This window comes from Coffea eugenioides, chromosome 5 (genome assembly GCF_003713205.1).
Source record: "Coffea eugenioides isolate CCC68of chromosome 5, Ceug_1.0, whole genome shotgun sequence".
Lineage (NCBI taxonomy): Eukaryota > Viridiplantae > Streptophyta > Magnoliopsida > Gentianales > Rubiaceae > Coffea > Coffea eugenioides.
In genome coordinates this window covers 41,785,840-41,804,415 of record NC_040039.1, presented here as the reverse complement: position 1 = coordinate 41,804,415, position 18,576 = coordinate 41,785,840, and the positions used below count along the sequence as shown (strand labels likewise).

Here is an 18,576-nt window from a genome sequence, read left to right as displayed (position 1 = left end):
CCCACACAAAACGGCTATTTTTCTTCGTTAGATCGGTTAAAGGGCCAGCCAGTTTGGAAAAGTCTTTAATAAAGCGTCTATAGTACCCAGCCAACCCTAAGAAACTGCGAATCTCAGTGGGGTTTTCTGGCCTCTTCCATTCAGCCACTGCCTCTACTTTCGCGGGATCCACTGTAATACCTTCTTTTGAAATCACATGTCCCAAGAAAGAGATTTTCTCTAACCAAAATTCACACTTACTAAATTTGGCGTATAGCCGATGATCTCTCAGAGTTTGTAACACTAACTTCAAATGCTGCTCATGTTCCTCACGGGTTTTAGAATAGACAAAAATGTCGTCAATAAACACGACAACAAATCGGTCCAGGTAGGGTTTGAAAACCCGATGCATCAAATCCATAAAGGCGGCAGGGGCATTGGTCAACCCAAAGGGCATGACTGCAAACTCAAAATGCCCATATCTAGAATTGAAAGCAGTCTTGGGTACATCTTCTTTCTTAATAAGCAACTGATAGTAACCCTGTCGGAGATCTAAGTTTGAAAAGACCACCGCGCCTTGCAACTGGTCAAACAGTTCATCGATATGGGGAAGTGGGTATTTGTTCTTAATGGTCATATTGTTTAATCCCCGATAATCGATACACAATCTTAAAGTTCCATCCTTCTTCTTAGCAAATAGTACCGGAGCCCCCCACGGAGATCCACTCTCCTGAATAAACCCACGCTCCAACAGGTCTTGCAACTGTAATTTCAACTCCTTGAGCTCAGCAGGTGCCATTCGATAGGGGGTCTTAGAGATAGGTGATGTCCCCGGTAACAGGTCAATCTTAAACTCTATCTCTCTCTCCGGAGGTAAAGTTACTAATTCATCAGGAAACACATCCGGATACTCACTTACTACAGGCACATCTTCAACCCTCAACTTATCAGTAGGAGTGTTTATAAGAAAAGCTAGGAACCCTTGGGCCCCTTTATACAGAAATTTCCTAGCCCGAATACCCGAAATCAATGCAGATGAGGCTAAACTACCCCTTATATCGAGCCTTAGGGTTGCCTCCCCCGGTATACGAAATTCCACTACTTTTCTCTTACAATCAAGTTGTGCATCGTACTTAGCTAGCCAGTCCATACCCAATATAACATCGTACCCCTTAATAGCTAAACTTATAAGATTCCCCAAAAGCTTCCTCTCTCCTACCCAAATTTCGCAATTTGTATACATCAAACCAGTAATCAAACGTTGGTCCCCCGTAGGAGTACTAACTTCTAAGTCATAAGGCAAGCTAACAGGGGTTATATCAATGCCGCACATAAAATTGGGGTTAACAAAGGAATGGGTAGCACCAGGGTCGATCAAAATCCTAGCTAGACGATGAAAAACAGGGATCGTACCTTCTACAACCCCAGAGGAATCAGGGACTTGTTGTTGCTCAAGGGAGTAAACCCGAGCTGGCACCTTTGGCTTTGTCCCTTCTACCTTGGACTGTCCCGAGTTGGCCTTCGACGACTGGGTGGTTACTCTAGCCTCCCGAGGTAACACCGGACAGTTAGCTATTTGATGCTCCGCACTCCCGCAGCGCAAGCATTTCCTTTCTTTCCTCCAACAGTTGTCCTCAGTGTGGTTTGGTTTCCCACAAAATCCACAGGGTCCGCGGGCAACTGAGGCCGAACTTCCTTGTGAGACGCTTCTCTGCGGGCCCCGTCCATTGTGACCACCCCTCGGTGGAGTCCCTCGTGTCATCCCCGATTGCCTTCCTCCCCCGGCTCCTCTTCCAAACTTGGGAGGGGTCCCTTTATCCCCTTGGGTCGAACTACTTGCAGAGAACCCCCGTTTTTTCACCTGAAAGTTTCTTACTTGAAGCCTGGCATTTTCAACTCGCAAAGCTTTCTCCACGGCGTCACTAAAGATATTGATCTGGGCTACCGCCAGATCCTTTTGAATTTCCACATTGAGCCCTTGAATAAAACGCCGAACTCTCCTTTGCTCCGTTAGAATGAGTTCAGGGGCGAACTTAGATAAACGAGTAAACTGGCTCTCGTACTCAGCCACCGATTGCGTCCCCTGACGGAGTCTAATGAACTCGTCCTCCTTCTTTTCCTGGACTAGAGGGGGAAAGTATTTCGCATTGAAGTCCCTCACAAAGTTTACCCATGTTCTTGGGGTTTGTTCCCGGTCCCACTTCATTCGTATCACGTTCCACCAAGAACGCGCGGCCCCTTCCAGTTGGAATACAGCGAAAGTAACCTGTCTCTCTTCTGAATAGTGTAGGGCGGCAAAAATATCTATCATTTTCTCTAACCATTTTTCGGCCACGTCTGGATCTGGCCCTCCCAGAAATTTTGGCGGAGAAAACTTCTGAAATCTCTCTAGGGCCCGATCTTCACTCTCTACTACATGGCCAGGGTTCCCAGGTTGCTGGATAGGAGGTTGGCCCTGCTGTTGCACTACGTGGGCTAACAGGTCGGTCATTTGCTGCATAGCAGCAGCTATCTGGGCATTAGGGTCAACCCTAGGTTCAGGATTTGGTTCAGTCGTGGTATCCCTAGTACCCTCGTCAGTTGTGGGTTGCCTAACCCCGCGCCCGCGGCCTCGTCCACTACGAGTGCCTTCCATTGCTCTAATGTCACTCTAAAGTCGAGGTACAAAATAATATTAAAAGTGCATATAAATATAGTCACATAAGCATGATCGAAGAACCAAAAATAAACACCACATAAGATATGTATACACATAGAACAGTTATACACAGAACACATAACTGTGACAAACAGTCATACATGAGCAGTCAAGCAAATATATACAAAAGTACTCCCGTGAAGCCAAAAGAGGGTCTGTCAAAATACACTGTACAACCTAGGCCCCAAAAGGTACAAAAGGTACAAAACAGCTAACCAAACGCTTTTCCTAGGTATCCCTCACACGGGATCAAAACAAGTCTCAAAACCCTAATCTAGTCCTCGACGGAGCCAACCGACTCCCCCCCAGAGCTAGAGCTAGGAGTGCCTCCCTGACCTGGAGCTCCGCCACCTGGAACTCCCCCTGGCGCATTGGCGCCAATCACTCCCTGGATGAGTGCCCCACACTCATCGATAATAGCGTCGGACCGGTCTCTCACCTCCCGGACTACCCTAGTGAGGCGGTCATTAACCACCTGCAACTGCTCTCTCAGAGCGTTCGTCCTCTCCTGCTCCATGGCCACGTCCCCCTGGAGCTCCCCAATCCTATCGGCCTGCATCCGCGTGATGCCCCTAAGTCTAAGGGTCTCAGTGCGCTCCCTGGCGGCGGCACATCTAAGCCTCCGTCGCTCAGCAAGCACTACCACAACCACGTGATCCGCGTAAGAGTAAAACTGGCAACGCCTACAGCGGCGGGTCCGGCTAGCGGTATACCACAGCCGGATCGGACCTCCTGGCCTCTCCTGGAAGTCGATAACCCGTGGGCGCCTCTGAGGTGGCTCGTCTCCGCCCGCTCCACTAGTGCCAGCCATAACCTACAAAGATAACAAAGGTTTATAGCTTAGTCAATATATTCACACTTAATGGCGTCTAAAAGCAATCCCAAAAGTTCTAAGGACCAGGTTTTAGGTTCGCCCAGGGTATTTCTAACCTAGGCTCTGATACCACCTGTGACAGCCCCACCTTCCCCTAAGGCGTACCAAAGGGGTTAGCGGACTGCCTGCCCAGCTCTCGCCAGGACTACTAAAACGGTAAAACAGTAACTCAAGGCGTTCGGGAATCTACTAGCGCGCTTAACCAAACCAACAAACGAGAAACGGAAAATTGGAAATCCAAAACGTAAAGCAAATAGAGCATTGCCACGTCACAAACCACCAAGGCCCAACTAAAAACAGGTAACTTTCAACAATCCCCAAAAGGTATATATACAAGCCAAATATATTACATAGAACAGGAGTACACACACATTGTTACAAACCACATTCGTGGGTTTACAAGCCAAAAGGAAACATTTAAAATCCAAGTACAAATAAAGTTTCCAACTATTGAGGAGCTATACAAAATCTTTCAACTAGCTCTACGCAACTCATCTTCAAACTCAAAAGTCCAAAAGGTAAATCCCTGTAAGGAAAACAAAATTCACGGAGTGAGCTTTCGCCCAATGAGGTACCGTCACGTAAGTAGATCGGGATCACATAAACACAAGAATATTCAATCCAAATACATACGTCTAGTAAGCAAAAGCAACAACACCCAAGTATCAGGAATAAAAGGATACGGATGGCTCTCAAGAGCCCTTTTCCTCTTTTGCCATGCTTGATCTCATCTCATTGACTCTCCGTCAACGTATACCAGGTAATCATGACCGTAGACTCCTCTTTACTCCATTTATCCGTCCACCTCACTTTCCCCTTACCGGGCCCGAACACCAGACAGTACAGAGTTGGTATTACTCGAGTATACCGGAATCAAGGGTCTCATACCCAAAGATTCCCAAATACAGTCCCCATGGCTTGTCAAATGTCCCCGACCAAGTCCTTACTGGCTCGAGTCCATTGACTTCCAATGAGGTAGAGCTCAGAGTGAACAGTAAAGTTGGTATCCAAGCGATACCAAATCCAGTACAGTCAATAATATTCAAGTAATATCATAAACAGTCAAGTAAGCTTAGTATAATAACCAGTCAAGGAGGCCAGAGAGTACGAGAGTGGTAAAGTACACCCTCGCCTCACCTAGCTCAAACAATCATCACAACTAGTCCAAACCACAGAATTCAAGTACAAGAAAGCCACGGAATAACAAACATGTGAGTAGTACACTCACCAAGTTTAACAAAGAAATTTCACAAGTTTTCGCCCGACGTGAGCCTCGGATCACCGGCACGCCCTATAACAAGCAAGAAAGTACAATGAAAACTCAAACACAAGTCGAATACCTTTTTCTAGGAACTATTAAGGCAAGACCCAAATATAGCTTGGAAATGAAAAATACATAACATTTAGGGTTAAAAGGAGAAACAAACCCAAAACCGTTCATTTCTAATCCATCTCAACCCAACTCACAAGAATCTAATACCCTAGACACTCGGACAGCATTTCCCCTAAAATTTCAGCTTTTCCAACCTGCAAGACAACCAATAAAACTATCCAACACAACCACAAGCACCCAAACAAGTCATAAGCCATTCAATATACTTCATTAGGGTCACAATACCCTTCAATGATAGCCAATTAGAAGTTCAACAATCAACTCTAGAAAACCCCCAAATTGAAACCCTAAATCTGAAATTTTCCGCACAAGCGGAAATTTCCCGCAATTAACTCCAATTAACGCACAAGAGAGCTATAAAACACCATTTGGAACCATCAATTCAAGCTCAATCATAATCAATCATGGAAAACAGAAAAATTCCAAGAAAAATCAGAAAATTAGGAAACTTCACTCTAATCCACCAAATCTTCCGGAAAATCACGTATATAACTACATAAGGCACCAATTGGCCAAAATTAAAACCAAAAGATGAGTTCCAAGCAAGATACCTTAGTTCTTCAAGAAAGGTTGTAGCTTGTGAGGTTTTCTTCCAAACCAACACCACTAAGTTCTTCAAACACTCTTAGGAAGATGATTTTATGGACTAATTTGGAAATTAATCGGTTAGTTTTCAAGATTTGGCAAGGATTTGTAGATGAAAGGTTGAAGAGTTTTTCTCCTTTGCTCCCAAGAAGTTTCGGCCAAGACAAGGCTGAAATGAAGAGCTCTTGGTCAAAATTACACTTTAAATCAAGTAAGGTAAGTTTGGTCAAAAGTTAGGCAAGGTTGGTCCAACCAAAATTGGACACTTGGCACTTTGTCTTGCTAGAGTTATCTTCTTGTCTCCTCAGTATTAATTCATCTAGGTAACCTCCAATTATCTCCTAACACCTAGTACTTAAATCCCTATATGCAATATTTAACCGAATCGGCCGAATTTCTCTCACTTAATGCACTAGCGGGTCCCACGTCCAAAATACGTTCCAAATTTCTCACGAACTACCTTATACTAGAAAAATGATTTTAAAACTATATTTACTGATAAAATGTTGATAAAAGTAATATAATAAAGAAAATAAAAAAAAACGGGTGCACAGGAATAAAATAATAAATAAATAAATAAATTTTTTTTTTCTGGGTTCTCACAATCTTTTATTTCAAACGGTGACGGGCTAGACAGTGCCAGTAGTGCCTACTAGCTGGGATACGTGACTTGATCTTCACATTTTTGCTATACTTGATCTTTGTGTAAGTACTCAGGCCGTTTGTTTGTATAAGTTACTTATGTGTTTTGATATGAATGTAAGGGTACTTAGGCGAGGGTATACTTTATCATACTCGACCTAAACCCTGATTTGCACCTGTGTTTATCTATGAGATGCATATATATGAATCATTTTGATGTTGAACCCTTTGAGCTTGTAGCTCGGGGTGACTTTTGAAAATTTGTAAAATATGAAGAAGTTGGGGGCCCGATCTTAAGACCTAAACGGACTATTCAAGCCGGCCGGGGTTTGGTCGAAATCAGTCCAACCTAGTCTGAGGTCACTAAGTTTGTGAATCCGATTCACCGAGTATGTGAACCGAGCTAGTGAACCAAGCTCAATTTCGTTTGCTTGAGCAAGTTTGTGAGGTGACTGACCAGTGAGGGTGATAAGGTGTTAGGTGGAAGTACAAGTGGAGTTCTGCGGACCTTATTTGTGGTCGACGGAGTGTCGACAGGAGGTCACACATGGACCATGACGTGGCTTTGGAGCCAACCAGTATCCTTACTTGTGTTGTTATTTATATATTTTTTTGATTTGACATTTTTGTGACATAATTGCTTATTTTACTGTGAAATTTACATTTTTACCCCTGTTTACTTACTAAGCATATAGCTTACCCCTTTCCCTTTGTTTTCCTTAGCAGGGGTCGACGCGGGGAACTCCTTGGCACATTCACTAGTATAGTTAGGTTTGCTTGTAATAGTTAAGATGGTTATCCTTATTTTAGTGGTATGTCTAAGAACCCTTCTTCGGGTCTATTTTCTGATTTTGGTCATTATCATAAGGTGATGTCGTGGTTGGATAACTCCTTTTGAGGATGTAAATAGAACTCTTTTGGGGTTGTGTATATTGTAAATAGTACTCTTTTGATTTATCTAGCTTTTATTGTTTTGCATTTTCGAGCCCTGGCGCGAGTTAGGCAGGCGTCCCGCCTATACCCTCGGGTTTGCCCTTGGGAGAAGTGGGGGCGTCACATGACCATAGGTAAACCAAGATATTTTCCTTGGCTTACCATTTGGATGTTTCCCAACTTCTTGCACACTTCTACTTTCTCTACCTCAGGTACATTCTTACTGAAGAAAACAGAAGATTTGTCATAGTTTACCATCTGACCTGAGCTTTTTTCATATTTTGCCAAAATCTTCATAAGCTCCTCAGCTTGAACTGGAATTGCTTTACAGAAAACTAATGTATTTTCAGCAAAAAATAGATGGGATATTGAGGGACCCCTTCTACTGATACTAATTCCTGAAAGCAGCTTCATCTCCTCAGCTCTTCTCAACAGATTAGTTAGCCCTTCTGAGCATATTAGGAATAAGTAGGGGGATAGAGGATCCCCCTATCTTATGCCTCTTTTGGGGATGACATAACCCTTCTAATCACCATGTACCTTGAAAGAGTATGAGACAGTTGATAAGCAATTCCATATCCAATTGATCCATGTCCCAGAGAAGCCCATTTTCTGCATGATGGCCCCTAAGAATTTCCACTCGGCCCTATCATAGGCTTTTGACATGTCAAGTTTTAAAGCCATATAACCTACTGATCCTTGTCTTTTGTTTTTCAAATAGTGGAGGTATTAATGGGACACCATGACATTGTCTAAGATTTGTCTCCTTGGGACAAAGGCTGCCTGATTCTTGCTTATGCAATAGTCCAGAGTTTGTTTGAGTCTGTTTGCTAGCACTTTGAAAATGATTTTATACAAGACATTACGCAAACTTATGGGTCTATAGTGCTTAAGATTGAAAGGCATGTCAATTTTAGGAATCAGGGAGACAACTGTATGGTTTACAGACTTAAGCATGAAACCTGAGTGGAAGAAACGTTGGATAGCTTGAACAACATCAGATTTGACAATACTCCAGAAGTTTTGGAAAAATAAAGGTGTCATCCCATTAGGACCAGGAGCTTTGTTGGGATTCATGGAGAAAAGTGCAGTCTTAATCCCATGCTCAGTAACAGTTCTAGTCAAGTTAGTATTCATTTGATCAGTGATTGTTTGGTATACCCTTCAGAATTTTCTCAACACCTTCAGTTCCTTGACTATCAAAAAGCTGTTGGTAGTAACTTGTCACTTCTTTTCCTATTTCCTTTTCTGATTTTGTCCATGTCCCATCATCTCTTTGTACATTGGACATCCTGTTCCTTCTCCGTCTACCTTTGACACTAGCATGAAAGAATTGTGAATTTTTGTCACCCTCCTTCAACCAAGTCACTCTTGACTTTTGGGACCAATACATTTCCTCATTATAGTATGCTTTCTTGAGTTGATTCTTAAGCTCATCCATAGCCCCTTTATTGAAGTCATGTGAATTTTTTAGCCTCTCCATCATAGCCTTGATTCTGTTTATTTCTTTCCTAGAGTTATTTTGAAAGCTGTTTTTCCATTTTAACAGTGCCACTCTGCAGTTTGAGATCTTCCTGGTGACTTTGTAGATTTTTTATCCTTCCACATCCAACCTCCAGGCCTCATCAATCACCTGTGCCACCCCTTCTTTCTGTATCCACCTTTTGTAAATATGAACTTCTTCCTTCTTTTGTTCTCCTCAGGCTCAGTATCAACCACAATCATACTATCATCTGATATTTATTTGAACGATATTTGTTTGAATGCTAAAAATTTTAGACATCCTCCTTAATCCATCCAAGCAGTAAACAGTACTTAAAGTATTTTTGAATAGTTCCTTAACTCTTCGTGGTTATTTTTCCATAAATGTATTCCTAAAATTTCAAGACAATTCATTAAATATTATTAGAGTTTCTACTGTTTATAACAAGAGAAATCTTGTTTAACTTTTCTTAACACCTGTGTCATGCAACCAAAAATAAATCAATTAATTAATTAAAGAAAAACACGAAACCTTTTGCGCCATCCTTTTTTCTTAATCTCTTGGAACTGATACATGAATCAAAGTACTGCATACTCTTGAATCTTGATTACAATTAGTGTCCAATTATTGTACTTAATGAAGACAAAATGGCAAAAAATCTTGAATGAAACTTCGTAGTGTATCTTCAATTGGTGTATTATGATTTCTTTCATGTTGTTTATCAGTAACTTACAGTAGTTAATTACCAATTCTAGGAAAATATCCAACATTAATCATCATTGATTAAAGCATGTAAAATGTGTACTCCAACTAATGTTATCAAAAAAGAGCTTAGCCAATTACGGTTAGTTACTTCAAACTTGTTCATACAAAGCCCGCTAGATGAGAGAAAACAAAAGTGATAGCTTTTGTCTTTCATGAAAAGACAATATGTACAATGTTTTTCCTTCTGCTTTTCACCAAACAACTCTTTCATGTGACCGTAGGTGAAGAGCTCGAACAGAAATGTTTTGCTGAAGATATTATTCTAAAATTCATGTCCCTCTGCCCTGTCTTGTCTCTTTGATCTATCTGCCACCAGGAAAAGGAACATATTTTTGTCATTGCCACTTTTTCCCCCAGAAGGACCACTGATACGCAAAATCCATGTCGTGGTAGGCCCCCAAGAAAACATGGAAATTGAAAAATCTGCCTATGTATTATTACAATTTCAGACCACTTGAATCATATTGTATTCAATCATTAATCGTCAAATCCACAAGGGACCCAAGCTGTAGCGTATACAGAGTTGTGACCCTTCCATGTTAGCACTAACATGTCATCTTCTTTCTTCATTCCCCAACCGCTGGCATGTTCATCTAACAAGAATTTAACTTCACTAATGGTTTCTTCACAAAATGGAACACTGAAAAAACCATTGTTTCTCATCCTTTGAGAAAATTTGGTCCCGGATTCTAATCTTTCTATCCTTTGAGTTCCTTCGAATGCAATGATGTTTTCAATCTTGTGACCAATATCGGCCTCGTATTCTATCCTTTGGGAATTATCCTTAGACAAGAACGTCTCCAAGGCATCAAAAGGAATCCAAAGATAATTGAAGCAAGTGGTGATTCTTGATGTAAGATTTGAAACATCTAACTCTGAATCCTCGTCCACCACAGTGATAATACATGGATTTAGATCTTTAATTCTATTGAGAAAAATATCACGACACGAAATCTCTTGAGACGCTCCATTATTTTGTTCATCAGGCAAGTAGCGTAGCCAATTTTGGCAATTGATCACCAAAGCCTCGTCATCCTCAAGTTTCAATGTTGAAGGATTGAGGACTTGATTTAAGAGAAAATCATACTGCAAACTTGAGCATTCCAGAGTACTAATGCAAGGAGACGAGGGTACTGTTGGCTGCTCTCCAATCACATTAAACTCGAATGGAACATCTTTGAATTTTGCGAAATTTCCTAACCTTTGGCCAACTTCTTCACTTGATACATTAAGCAAAGGAGGCACAGGTGGCCTCCAAGAAGGCACCGATATTCGAACCGATGGCGGCCCTTCAGGCCTTTTAGCTAATGTATCTATAAGAGTAGGCCATTGCATGCAATGAGTGATACTGAGATCTAATATATGAACTTTGTTGTACCCTTGAATGGCCTTAAAAATGGCACTATTTGATGCACAAAATCCAAATCTGTGCCAAGGGATTAGATCAACGTACCCGGCAAGCTCAGTAACAGTCATCAATCTTCTTTGAGGAGAAGAATTCCCATTCAGATTCATTGGTGTTGGACATACTCTTGAAACCCTTGAAATAAGCGCTTTTAGGAACCACGAGGTTAGCCTTTGGTTTGGATCGCCAACTGGAGATGCCACGTTATTTAGAACCCACATCACTTGTTGAGCCAAAGTTACATCATTGCTCTCAAGAGCACTTGCACAATGAAGTAGAAGCTTCTCTATGCATGCACCATCAAGGCTGCCTAGGCATCCCTTTAGCGCACCAGATAGTATTGAGCTTTGCGGACTGTCGAAAAGATTAGGGTTTTGTAATGAAATGGGAGTGTTGTTTCCTCTGAGCTCAGTTTTCATTTTTATTTTTTGTTTTAATGATGAGTTTGATGGAGACGAAGAAAATGAAGAACTAGGGTTTTTTGGTGTTACCTTTCTCGCATGGAGATTATAGGCCTCAGCTGAAGAAAGGAGAAGAGACAGGAGTCATCCGGCCTTTTTCTTCACAAGCCATTTGTTAAATAATGGAGGATGTGATATGAAAGAAAGTTCTTTTTATCTGTTAAAAGAGGTGATTTTATATGATGAACAAACATGAGTCTTGCCAAAACTTTGTGTGTGTGTGTGTGTGTGTGAATGATTGAGAGGGAGAAGAATCAAGAAGTAGATTTTTTCCAACTAGGAAGGAACATATATATAAACACCAAGAAAGGAATGCACGGTTAATTATCACAATAATGAAGGTATAATAAGGACAAAGATGATATTTTCAACTTTAGTTTTTGAGTTAATGGAACTATAATGACAACACTGCCTAAATTTTTGCCCATATCCATCTTCCCCTACAGCTTTCTAGCAGACAAATTGGATCTGTTTGATTGTTTCTTCTACTGTTTTTCCATACCAATCATGCAAGATGACCAGTGCATGCCTCAGCTTTCAATACCTATAACTATTTCCTGACTATTTCCTGTTTAATTGGACCATGTTTTCACACACATACACATCTAATATCACAGCGGTTTTGCGGACAGCAGGATCAATTTCCTTTTTTTTTTTAATTATTGCATGAAATTCCGTCCCCTGATGTAGTCACTTTGATTTTTCATCTATTTATGTGGCTTGAATTTTCCAACATGTAATGTATTATCGTTCTTTATCTTAGAAGAAAGATTGTATTGATAAACATGAGACCCTAAGTGGCCTGCCTTTAAATCAATCTTACTTCCCCAAAAAATGAATAACTGAATTTTGGGGTACTTTAAGCCGCAACTTTTGTTTTCCATGGAACCTAGACTCACAATATCTAGTTTAGGCATGCATTGTTGTACGTTATTTAAGTTCCAATTTACGTGTGACACTAAGCTAGCTAATATGGTGGAATGGATGGATGCTAGAAAGATTAGTGGGGAATGAAACAAAATTCATATTCCCATCTCATGATTAACTGACTTTTCTACATTGATTAGAGCCGATTCATATGTAGATTCCTTAAGTGGAGTTTTTTGGTTGGCCACATCTAAAATTCTTAAGCTGCCTTCTAGAGAATGAACATTTAGGGTTTCCGGTCTGTACATGGCTCGATGTATCCGTATTAGCAAAAGCAAAGAAACGTTTCAAGAAGCTGTCTTTGCCGGCCACCTTTTTTGTCCAATTCCACTCAAAGAATGCCAATTAGGACAATTTTTCTTCTTAGAAAATTAATTAGTTAGATCTTATCTTTCAGTTTCGTGATTGATGGTAACCATTCATTCTCATCCTTCTACCCACATGATGTCAAGTTAATTGTTAGTGTCATATAACGCCAGAACAAAAGACAAATGGACCTCTTTGTGTATAAGAAGACAAACTATATGTTATTTCACTCAAAATGTCATTCCATCCACCAGCTGAAGACCGTAGAATATTTGCACAAACTTTCCCAATTTTGTTTCTTTTCTAATCCATGTCTTCCGTTTATTAGCCATATGTACCTGGGTAACTATTGAATGATGACGGTTGTCACGAGATATGAGTAAACAAATCATACTGCAAACCAAGTAGAATGAAAATTTATTGGCCTTTGTTCTTTTTCATAATGTGGAACTAGAGACATTGGCTTTTCTTTTTGAGCAGTCTTTTACCTTATTGACAAACAGTTTCGAGCGCTTACTATAGTTTCCACAAGCAAACTGATCGGAAACAACATCAATAAAATTATATTGCCTATATTATCACGCCTGTAATTTCTCAGTATAGTTTTTCTGATGGTGATTTCTTCGTTTACACACTTTACAAGGTAATATTACTAGACAAATGTACATGTTGAGATGGGTGGGAGGGGGGAAGTATCAGATCATTAACATCAAAAAGTACGACATTAAAGTCGTGTTTTCACTAGGGTTGCCAATTTTAAGCTGACAATGTCGGCAAATTTTTCAATCTGTCAATAAGTTAACTCTTCATTTGCCCTCTTAATGACTTGAACTTGTGACCTTTTAAGTACAGATTTTACTAATCAAGCTGTGCTTCATTGTCAAGTTCCCTTGCATATTGGACTTTATAACACGATGAAATGTGTTTTCATTAGAATTAAAGCTTTTTAGATTATGTACTATAAAGTTCAAAAGAATATAATTTTCTGTTCGCTTAAGTAGATGGCACCACTATACTGTGCAAAACGAACCAGGAAATTTCCAATTCCTTGCCTGAAAATTAAGGGCAGTAAAATATACAACTGGCAGAGGTTGTTTGGTGCTACTTATTGATTGATGGGGCTTCAGTGCAATCCTAAGAGTTTGTTTGGATTCTGTCAAGAGAGTTTTCAGGTATTAGTTTGTATACAAAATTAATGTTACGTATAGAAAGTGTTTAAATGTAGAAGGAGAATAGATAAAAAAATTGTTCACTCACATGGTAAAATTTTGTGTGTAAAGTAGAGGTATATCATTTTAATGCACGACATGTCTACTGTTCAAAAAATAATACTATCGAACTACTTATGAAAAAGGAAAAAATGAGGATTTACAAAATGAACTTGTGGTATAAATTTAGATCTATCTTTTTTCAACTTAGATCTTTATTTGATAAATTATGTATCATAGTACCAATAATAGACCAAATTTCACTCCCCATCCTCCTTATCTCACTAGGTCATCCCTATCTACCAACCCGCCATTATTTTACTTCCTTCAATAAACTTGTGTTTATTTAATTCAGATTAAAGTTTATTTGAAAAAAATAGAATAATACTGTAGTGATTCTGTAACATGATATACTTGAGATTAAAAAAAAGTAGTTGAAAAATAAAAGAAATTATTGAAAAAAGTATTTATGATACAACTAAAAACTTTTTGAAATAAAACTTTATCCAAATTCCAAACATTCAGGATTGTAAGTAAATTCTTCATGCTAATATAAACATCATACTTCAATTAAATTAGGATCATGGTAAGCAATAAAGAGAAAACATAAACCTTATACATAAGTAGATCCATTGCACTTCTCCACGTTCCCTCTTCAACTAATACTTTACGTTTCTTCCATGCAATCTTCCTACTTCAATTTCTTTTTCAAAAAACAAGTTTAACTAAGACAATTTTCTAGATGTCTTTAAAAGAATGTTAAGCTAAAAAAATCCAATGCTAATCTTAGCCCTTGTTTGATAACCCAGTTTCGCACTTAAATTTAATGGATTCAGATCTTAATATATCCATACCATTTGATAATAAAAAATTGAACGTCTGAATTAATGAAATGACACTGAATTTTCGAGACAAAACTTGCTCCCAAAGTTAAGTAATAAACTATTCACTTATTACTAAATGTGATATGCACTCAAATGAATTAAATTTAATACTTAACAATTCAATAATTTAATGAATTTATATTTCAGATTTCATATATCAGTTTTCAATCTTCAATTTTATTAAACGCACCCTTAGAATGGTTTTTCCTATAAGCATACCAAAAAAAAAAAAATGGATCCAACCATAAAATCCTTAAGCGATCATCCACCCCCTAACTTGTGCACAATTTAGCATTAAAATTTTACTTTTTCAGATAAAGTTACACAGGATCCATTATCTTTTGACCCAAACTAATATATAGCTAAAATCTGACGTATTAGCTATCACAATACAACCATAGTGCAAAATGAGGAATAAAGAAAAGACGAGAAAAGCACAAGGAGAAAATCTTGGTTAAGCAATTGCCTTTCTTTTTCAAATCATACAGATATATTCAAAGCCATTTCTATGGTCATTCTGGAATGTAGTCTTTTCTCTTTTTTTTTTTTTTTCCTAAGAAGTGCCACACATATACATTTTTACCATGGCATTTCAAGAAATACATTTCCAGCAAAAATCATTAGATTGGATAAAAGATATTGACCACTTTAGCACTAAAAAATGTTAGGTATAATTTCAAAACTGAAAAGTAAATGACTAAAGATATCTAACTTAAGAGTATGCCATATTTAATTCATTTAAGGAAAACTCTCATAGTAATGTTGGAAAGCCATATTCAGAATTTTAAGTTTTAGCTGGTGCTCCGGCTCCCTAACTGTGGAATACAAGTTTAGTGAAATTGAAAACATGTAAGTGATTCATTAGGAAGATTTTAATTGATTTGCCAAAAAATAATAAAGATTTAAGGAAAGATAAATGCAAAGAGATTTTAAGAAGTTAGTATCATCTATATTAATTATAATTAAGAAAAAAATTTAATTTTTAAAATAGAAAATTAAAAATAATTTGAAAAGAATAGTCAGAGACTGTAATGCTTTCTTGGCTCTAAATTTTTGTATACATAAAGAATGGATCCTCTGAATTCATATAGGATTCCCGTTTCACCATCCTTGGAGATTATGTCTATACTGAAGTATCATGGTTAGGATATACACACATGAACAGGACTGAAAAACTAGGTACAAGTCTGCAGAAGCAGACATGTTTAGTCATTTCAATCGGCAGCATCCAGCAGAATCCACTGAATTTTTATCGAAGTTTTTGCCACTACCAAAAAGTGCATGTATTAATTGTAGTTCTATAATGTTAGGAAACCATTTCGGTTTCCATGGTTGAAATAAACAATTAGAGCACTCTTGCTACGTGCATTGTCAGCATATTTGCTGTTCAAACGATGAAACAATATCAGCTTGATTAGGGCTTCGAATCTGATACTTCTACCTTAATTAGTTACTTTCACAAGTTACAAGAATCATTAATTAGCATATAAATATTTGTCAATTGATAGTAACAAGAATTATGGGATGCACAACAGACAAAACTTTGTTTTAGTAATTAGAAGACACCCTGAGAAGTGATTTGCTCGGCTCTTTAACAAAGAGATGGCCATTATGAAAGCAACACCATGCAAGACCTTTGAATCCTATCTTGTTTTATTTGCTGAGATTTTTGTTGAATTTCTAGAGTTTTAAGAAACTGTGAGGTTGAATCAGCAGATATATTTGCACAGTGCATAGTATGCCACGTGCAAGTACAGTAGATGAAGATACAAATCAATGAACCAATGGTACCCAAGTGAATAAGTTCTTCCAATTTCCTATGAACTGAAATAGCAATTTATTCCGTGAAGCCAATGGAAAAAGTCTTGATACATAGTCCAAACTCCGAAGACTTAGAATATATCATATCATTTATATGTGCTCTCAAATTTATTAACTACTTTGCATCTAGATATTTGTGTAATTTAACTTCACGCCTCTAAGGAATTAATATCAGAAATCTCACTTAACGAATCTCAATGTACCTATTATACAAATTGTTCTCTAATTTATGATTTTTGTAGTACGATTAATATCCTACTAGGATTTCAGGGAGAATATCATTTCTCATTAGGGTTTTTTTTTTCCGGGTTCAAAGCTTGGGAATCAATTTATGAGTTTACCATCATTTTAGGTAAAATGGGATATAATTTAGGTCAAGTCATGCATCATTTTAATTGATTACCACGGATAGCTAGGAATGAAAATGAGTAATTACTAGTGACTAGTGGGAATGAAAAGCTTGTCCATCGATACTTTGTCAAGCAAATTTAAAGCATTGTAGTTGTCACAATTTTTTTCACTTCACATATATTTGCTTAACCTCGGTAATTTGTCTGTATCAAAAGTAGTTCTCCTCTAAAAAAGAAAAAGAATTGTTTTGTAGCACCTCTCACAAACATATATCTAATATAAATGACATGGAGTTGCTTTTGCAGTTTCGTTCAAGGTATATGTTGAAGGTGGCAATGTGTTGGGGGGATCCAATATAGGGCAATTCTTCTGATTTTTTTTTCCTTAGATTTGTCGGAGCCAAAGAGGAAACAAACACAAAAATCACTAAAATGATCTTTAAAGGCCTGCAAGGCCGTTAAGAATTTTTGTATGGAGATACTGGACAAAAAGAATTCAGTAGAAGCTGCTTTGAGTGACAATGGTGAATAAAGACATGAAATAGGTTAAAAATGAATTAAGTCCGGCAACTATCATTGATTATTTGTTTCCCTAGATAAAAATGAGAACCAGATTCTGCTAATTATAAACTAAAGTTTTGAATTACGGCACATGACCAAGTTTCAATTGTTAAAAATGTTTGCCTAAGAGGTACTTAGCTAGTATGTAATTATATAGAAAATGTTCGAGTTTCTAGTGTTTATTTTTTAGAAAAATAAAATTGAACATGGAAATGCATAAATACAATGAAGACAATTAACGTAACTGTTCATTGAAATGGAAATTTAGACAACAAGATATCACTCCATTAACATTGGAATGAGATATGAAGTGCAATGGATAAAAATCTAATTGTGAGTAAGAATCTTCGTTTCCTGTCTTTTAATCCCATTTGATGGTAGGAAATGAATTTTGAAGGGAACATGGACGTAATAAGCATAAAACAATTTACAAAAGAAATTCTTTGTTGCAAGATAATTTCAATTAGAACATCAATTAGAACAAGTGCTTTGGTCACTTGTACAAACTAAAAATCGATTGCTCTCCAATATCAAATTTTGAAGAAAAAAAAACTACATATTAGAGTTTTAATGAGAAGCGTAAATTAAATAACCTTATTTTTGAGGTAAGTACAAATTAAATTAACTAATCTTCCTATATGCGTTCCTATTTTGACAAAAAGGATGTAAAAACTTTTATACTTTCAATTATTGAGAAAATTTGTGAAAAAAAGAAGTAGAACCAAGTCATGATATATTCGTTAGAGACAAAATTGCAATATTATATCCAAGAGTATGCACGATTAACCTGATTACATAAATTTTATTCAAGACCATAAATCAAATTTATAGAAAGTGGATTAACTAGACAAATGCAAATTCCCAAAACATTTGAAGAAGAGTAAGAAATAATAGATTTTTAAGGAAAAAGCTTGAGGAGGGGAGGAAATGGAATTTTGCCAAAATTGTGGTGGCGGGGGAGTAGAGCTGTTAAACGAGCCGAGTCGAGCTCGAGCATAGGACAATCGAGCTCGACTCGAATCCTCTAATCGAGCTAGCTCAAGCTCGCTCGATTAGTAATTCGAGCTCTACAAGGCGCTCGAACTCGACTCGATGTACTGGTAGAAAACTCGAGCTCGGGCTCGAGCTCGAGTTTTGAAATCGAGCCGCCGAGCTCAAAGCTCAAACTCGAGCTGCGAAAAACTCGAGCCGAACTTTTCGAGCTCGAAGCTGAAGCTCGAGCTCGTTTACGGGAGAGCCCATATCACAAGAAGATACACTTTCTCTGATTTATCATCTGAAACCAGAATGACAATACAAGC

The 18,576-nt window shown here is 38.1% G+C and overlaps 2 protein-coding genes across 3 annotated transcripts; both read right to left on the bottom strand.

Moving 5' to 3' along the window:
- Positions 1–239: 239 nt before the first annotated feature.
- Positions 240–2,470, bottom strand: LOC113771683. The gene is made up of 2 exons (XM_027316252.1): positions 1,228–2,470; positions 240–295 (listed from the first exon to the last, which is right to left on the bottom strand). The coding sequence occupies exons 1-2, from the start codon at positions 2,468–2,470 to the stop codon at positions 240–242; spliced, it is 1,299 nt and encodes a 432-aa protein (XP_027172053.1).
- Positions 2,471–9,470: 7,000 nt separating this feature from the next.
- Positions 9,471–11,333, bottom strand: LOC113772187 (scarecrow-like protein 32). 2 transcript variants are annotated; one of them, XM_027316763.1, is made up of 2 exons: positions 11,249–11,333; positions 9,471–11,111 (listed from the first exon to the last, which is right to left on the bottom strand). In XM_027316763.1, the coding sequence occupies exons 1-2, from the start codon at positions 11,257–11,259 to the stop codon at positions 9,830–9,832; spliced, it is 1,293 nt and encodes a 430-aa protein (XP_027172564.1). In that variant the 5' UTR covers positions 11,260–11,333; the 3' UTR covers positions 9,471–9,829. The 2 variants fall into 2 exon arrangements, with proteins under 2 accessions (XP_027172564.1, XP_027172563.1); XM_027316762.1 differs by having other exon boundaries at positions 9,471–11,333.
- Positions 11,334–18,576: the final 7,243 nt, after the last annotated feature.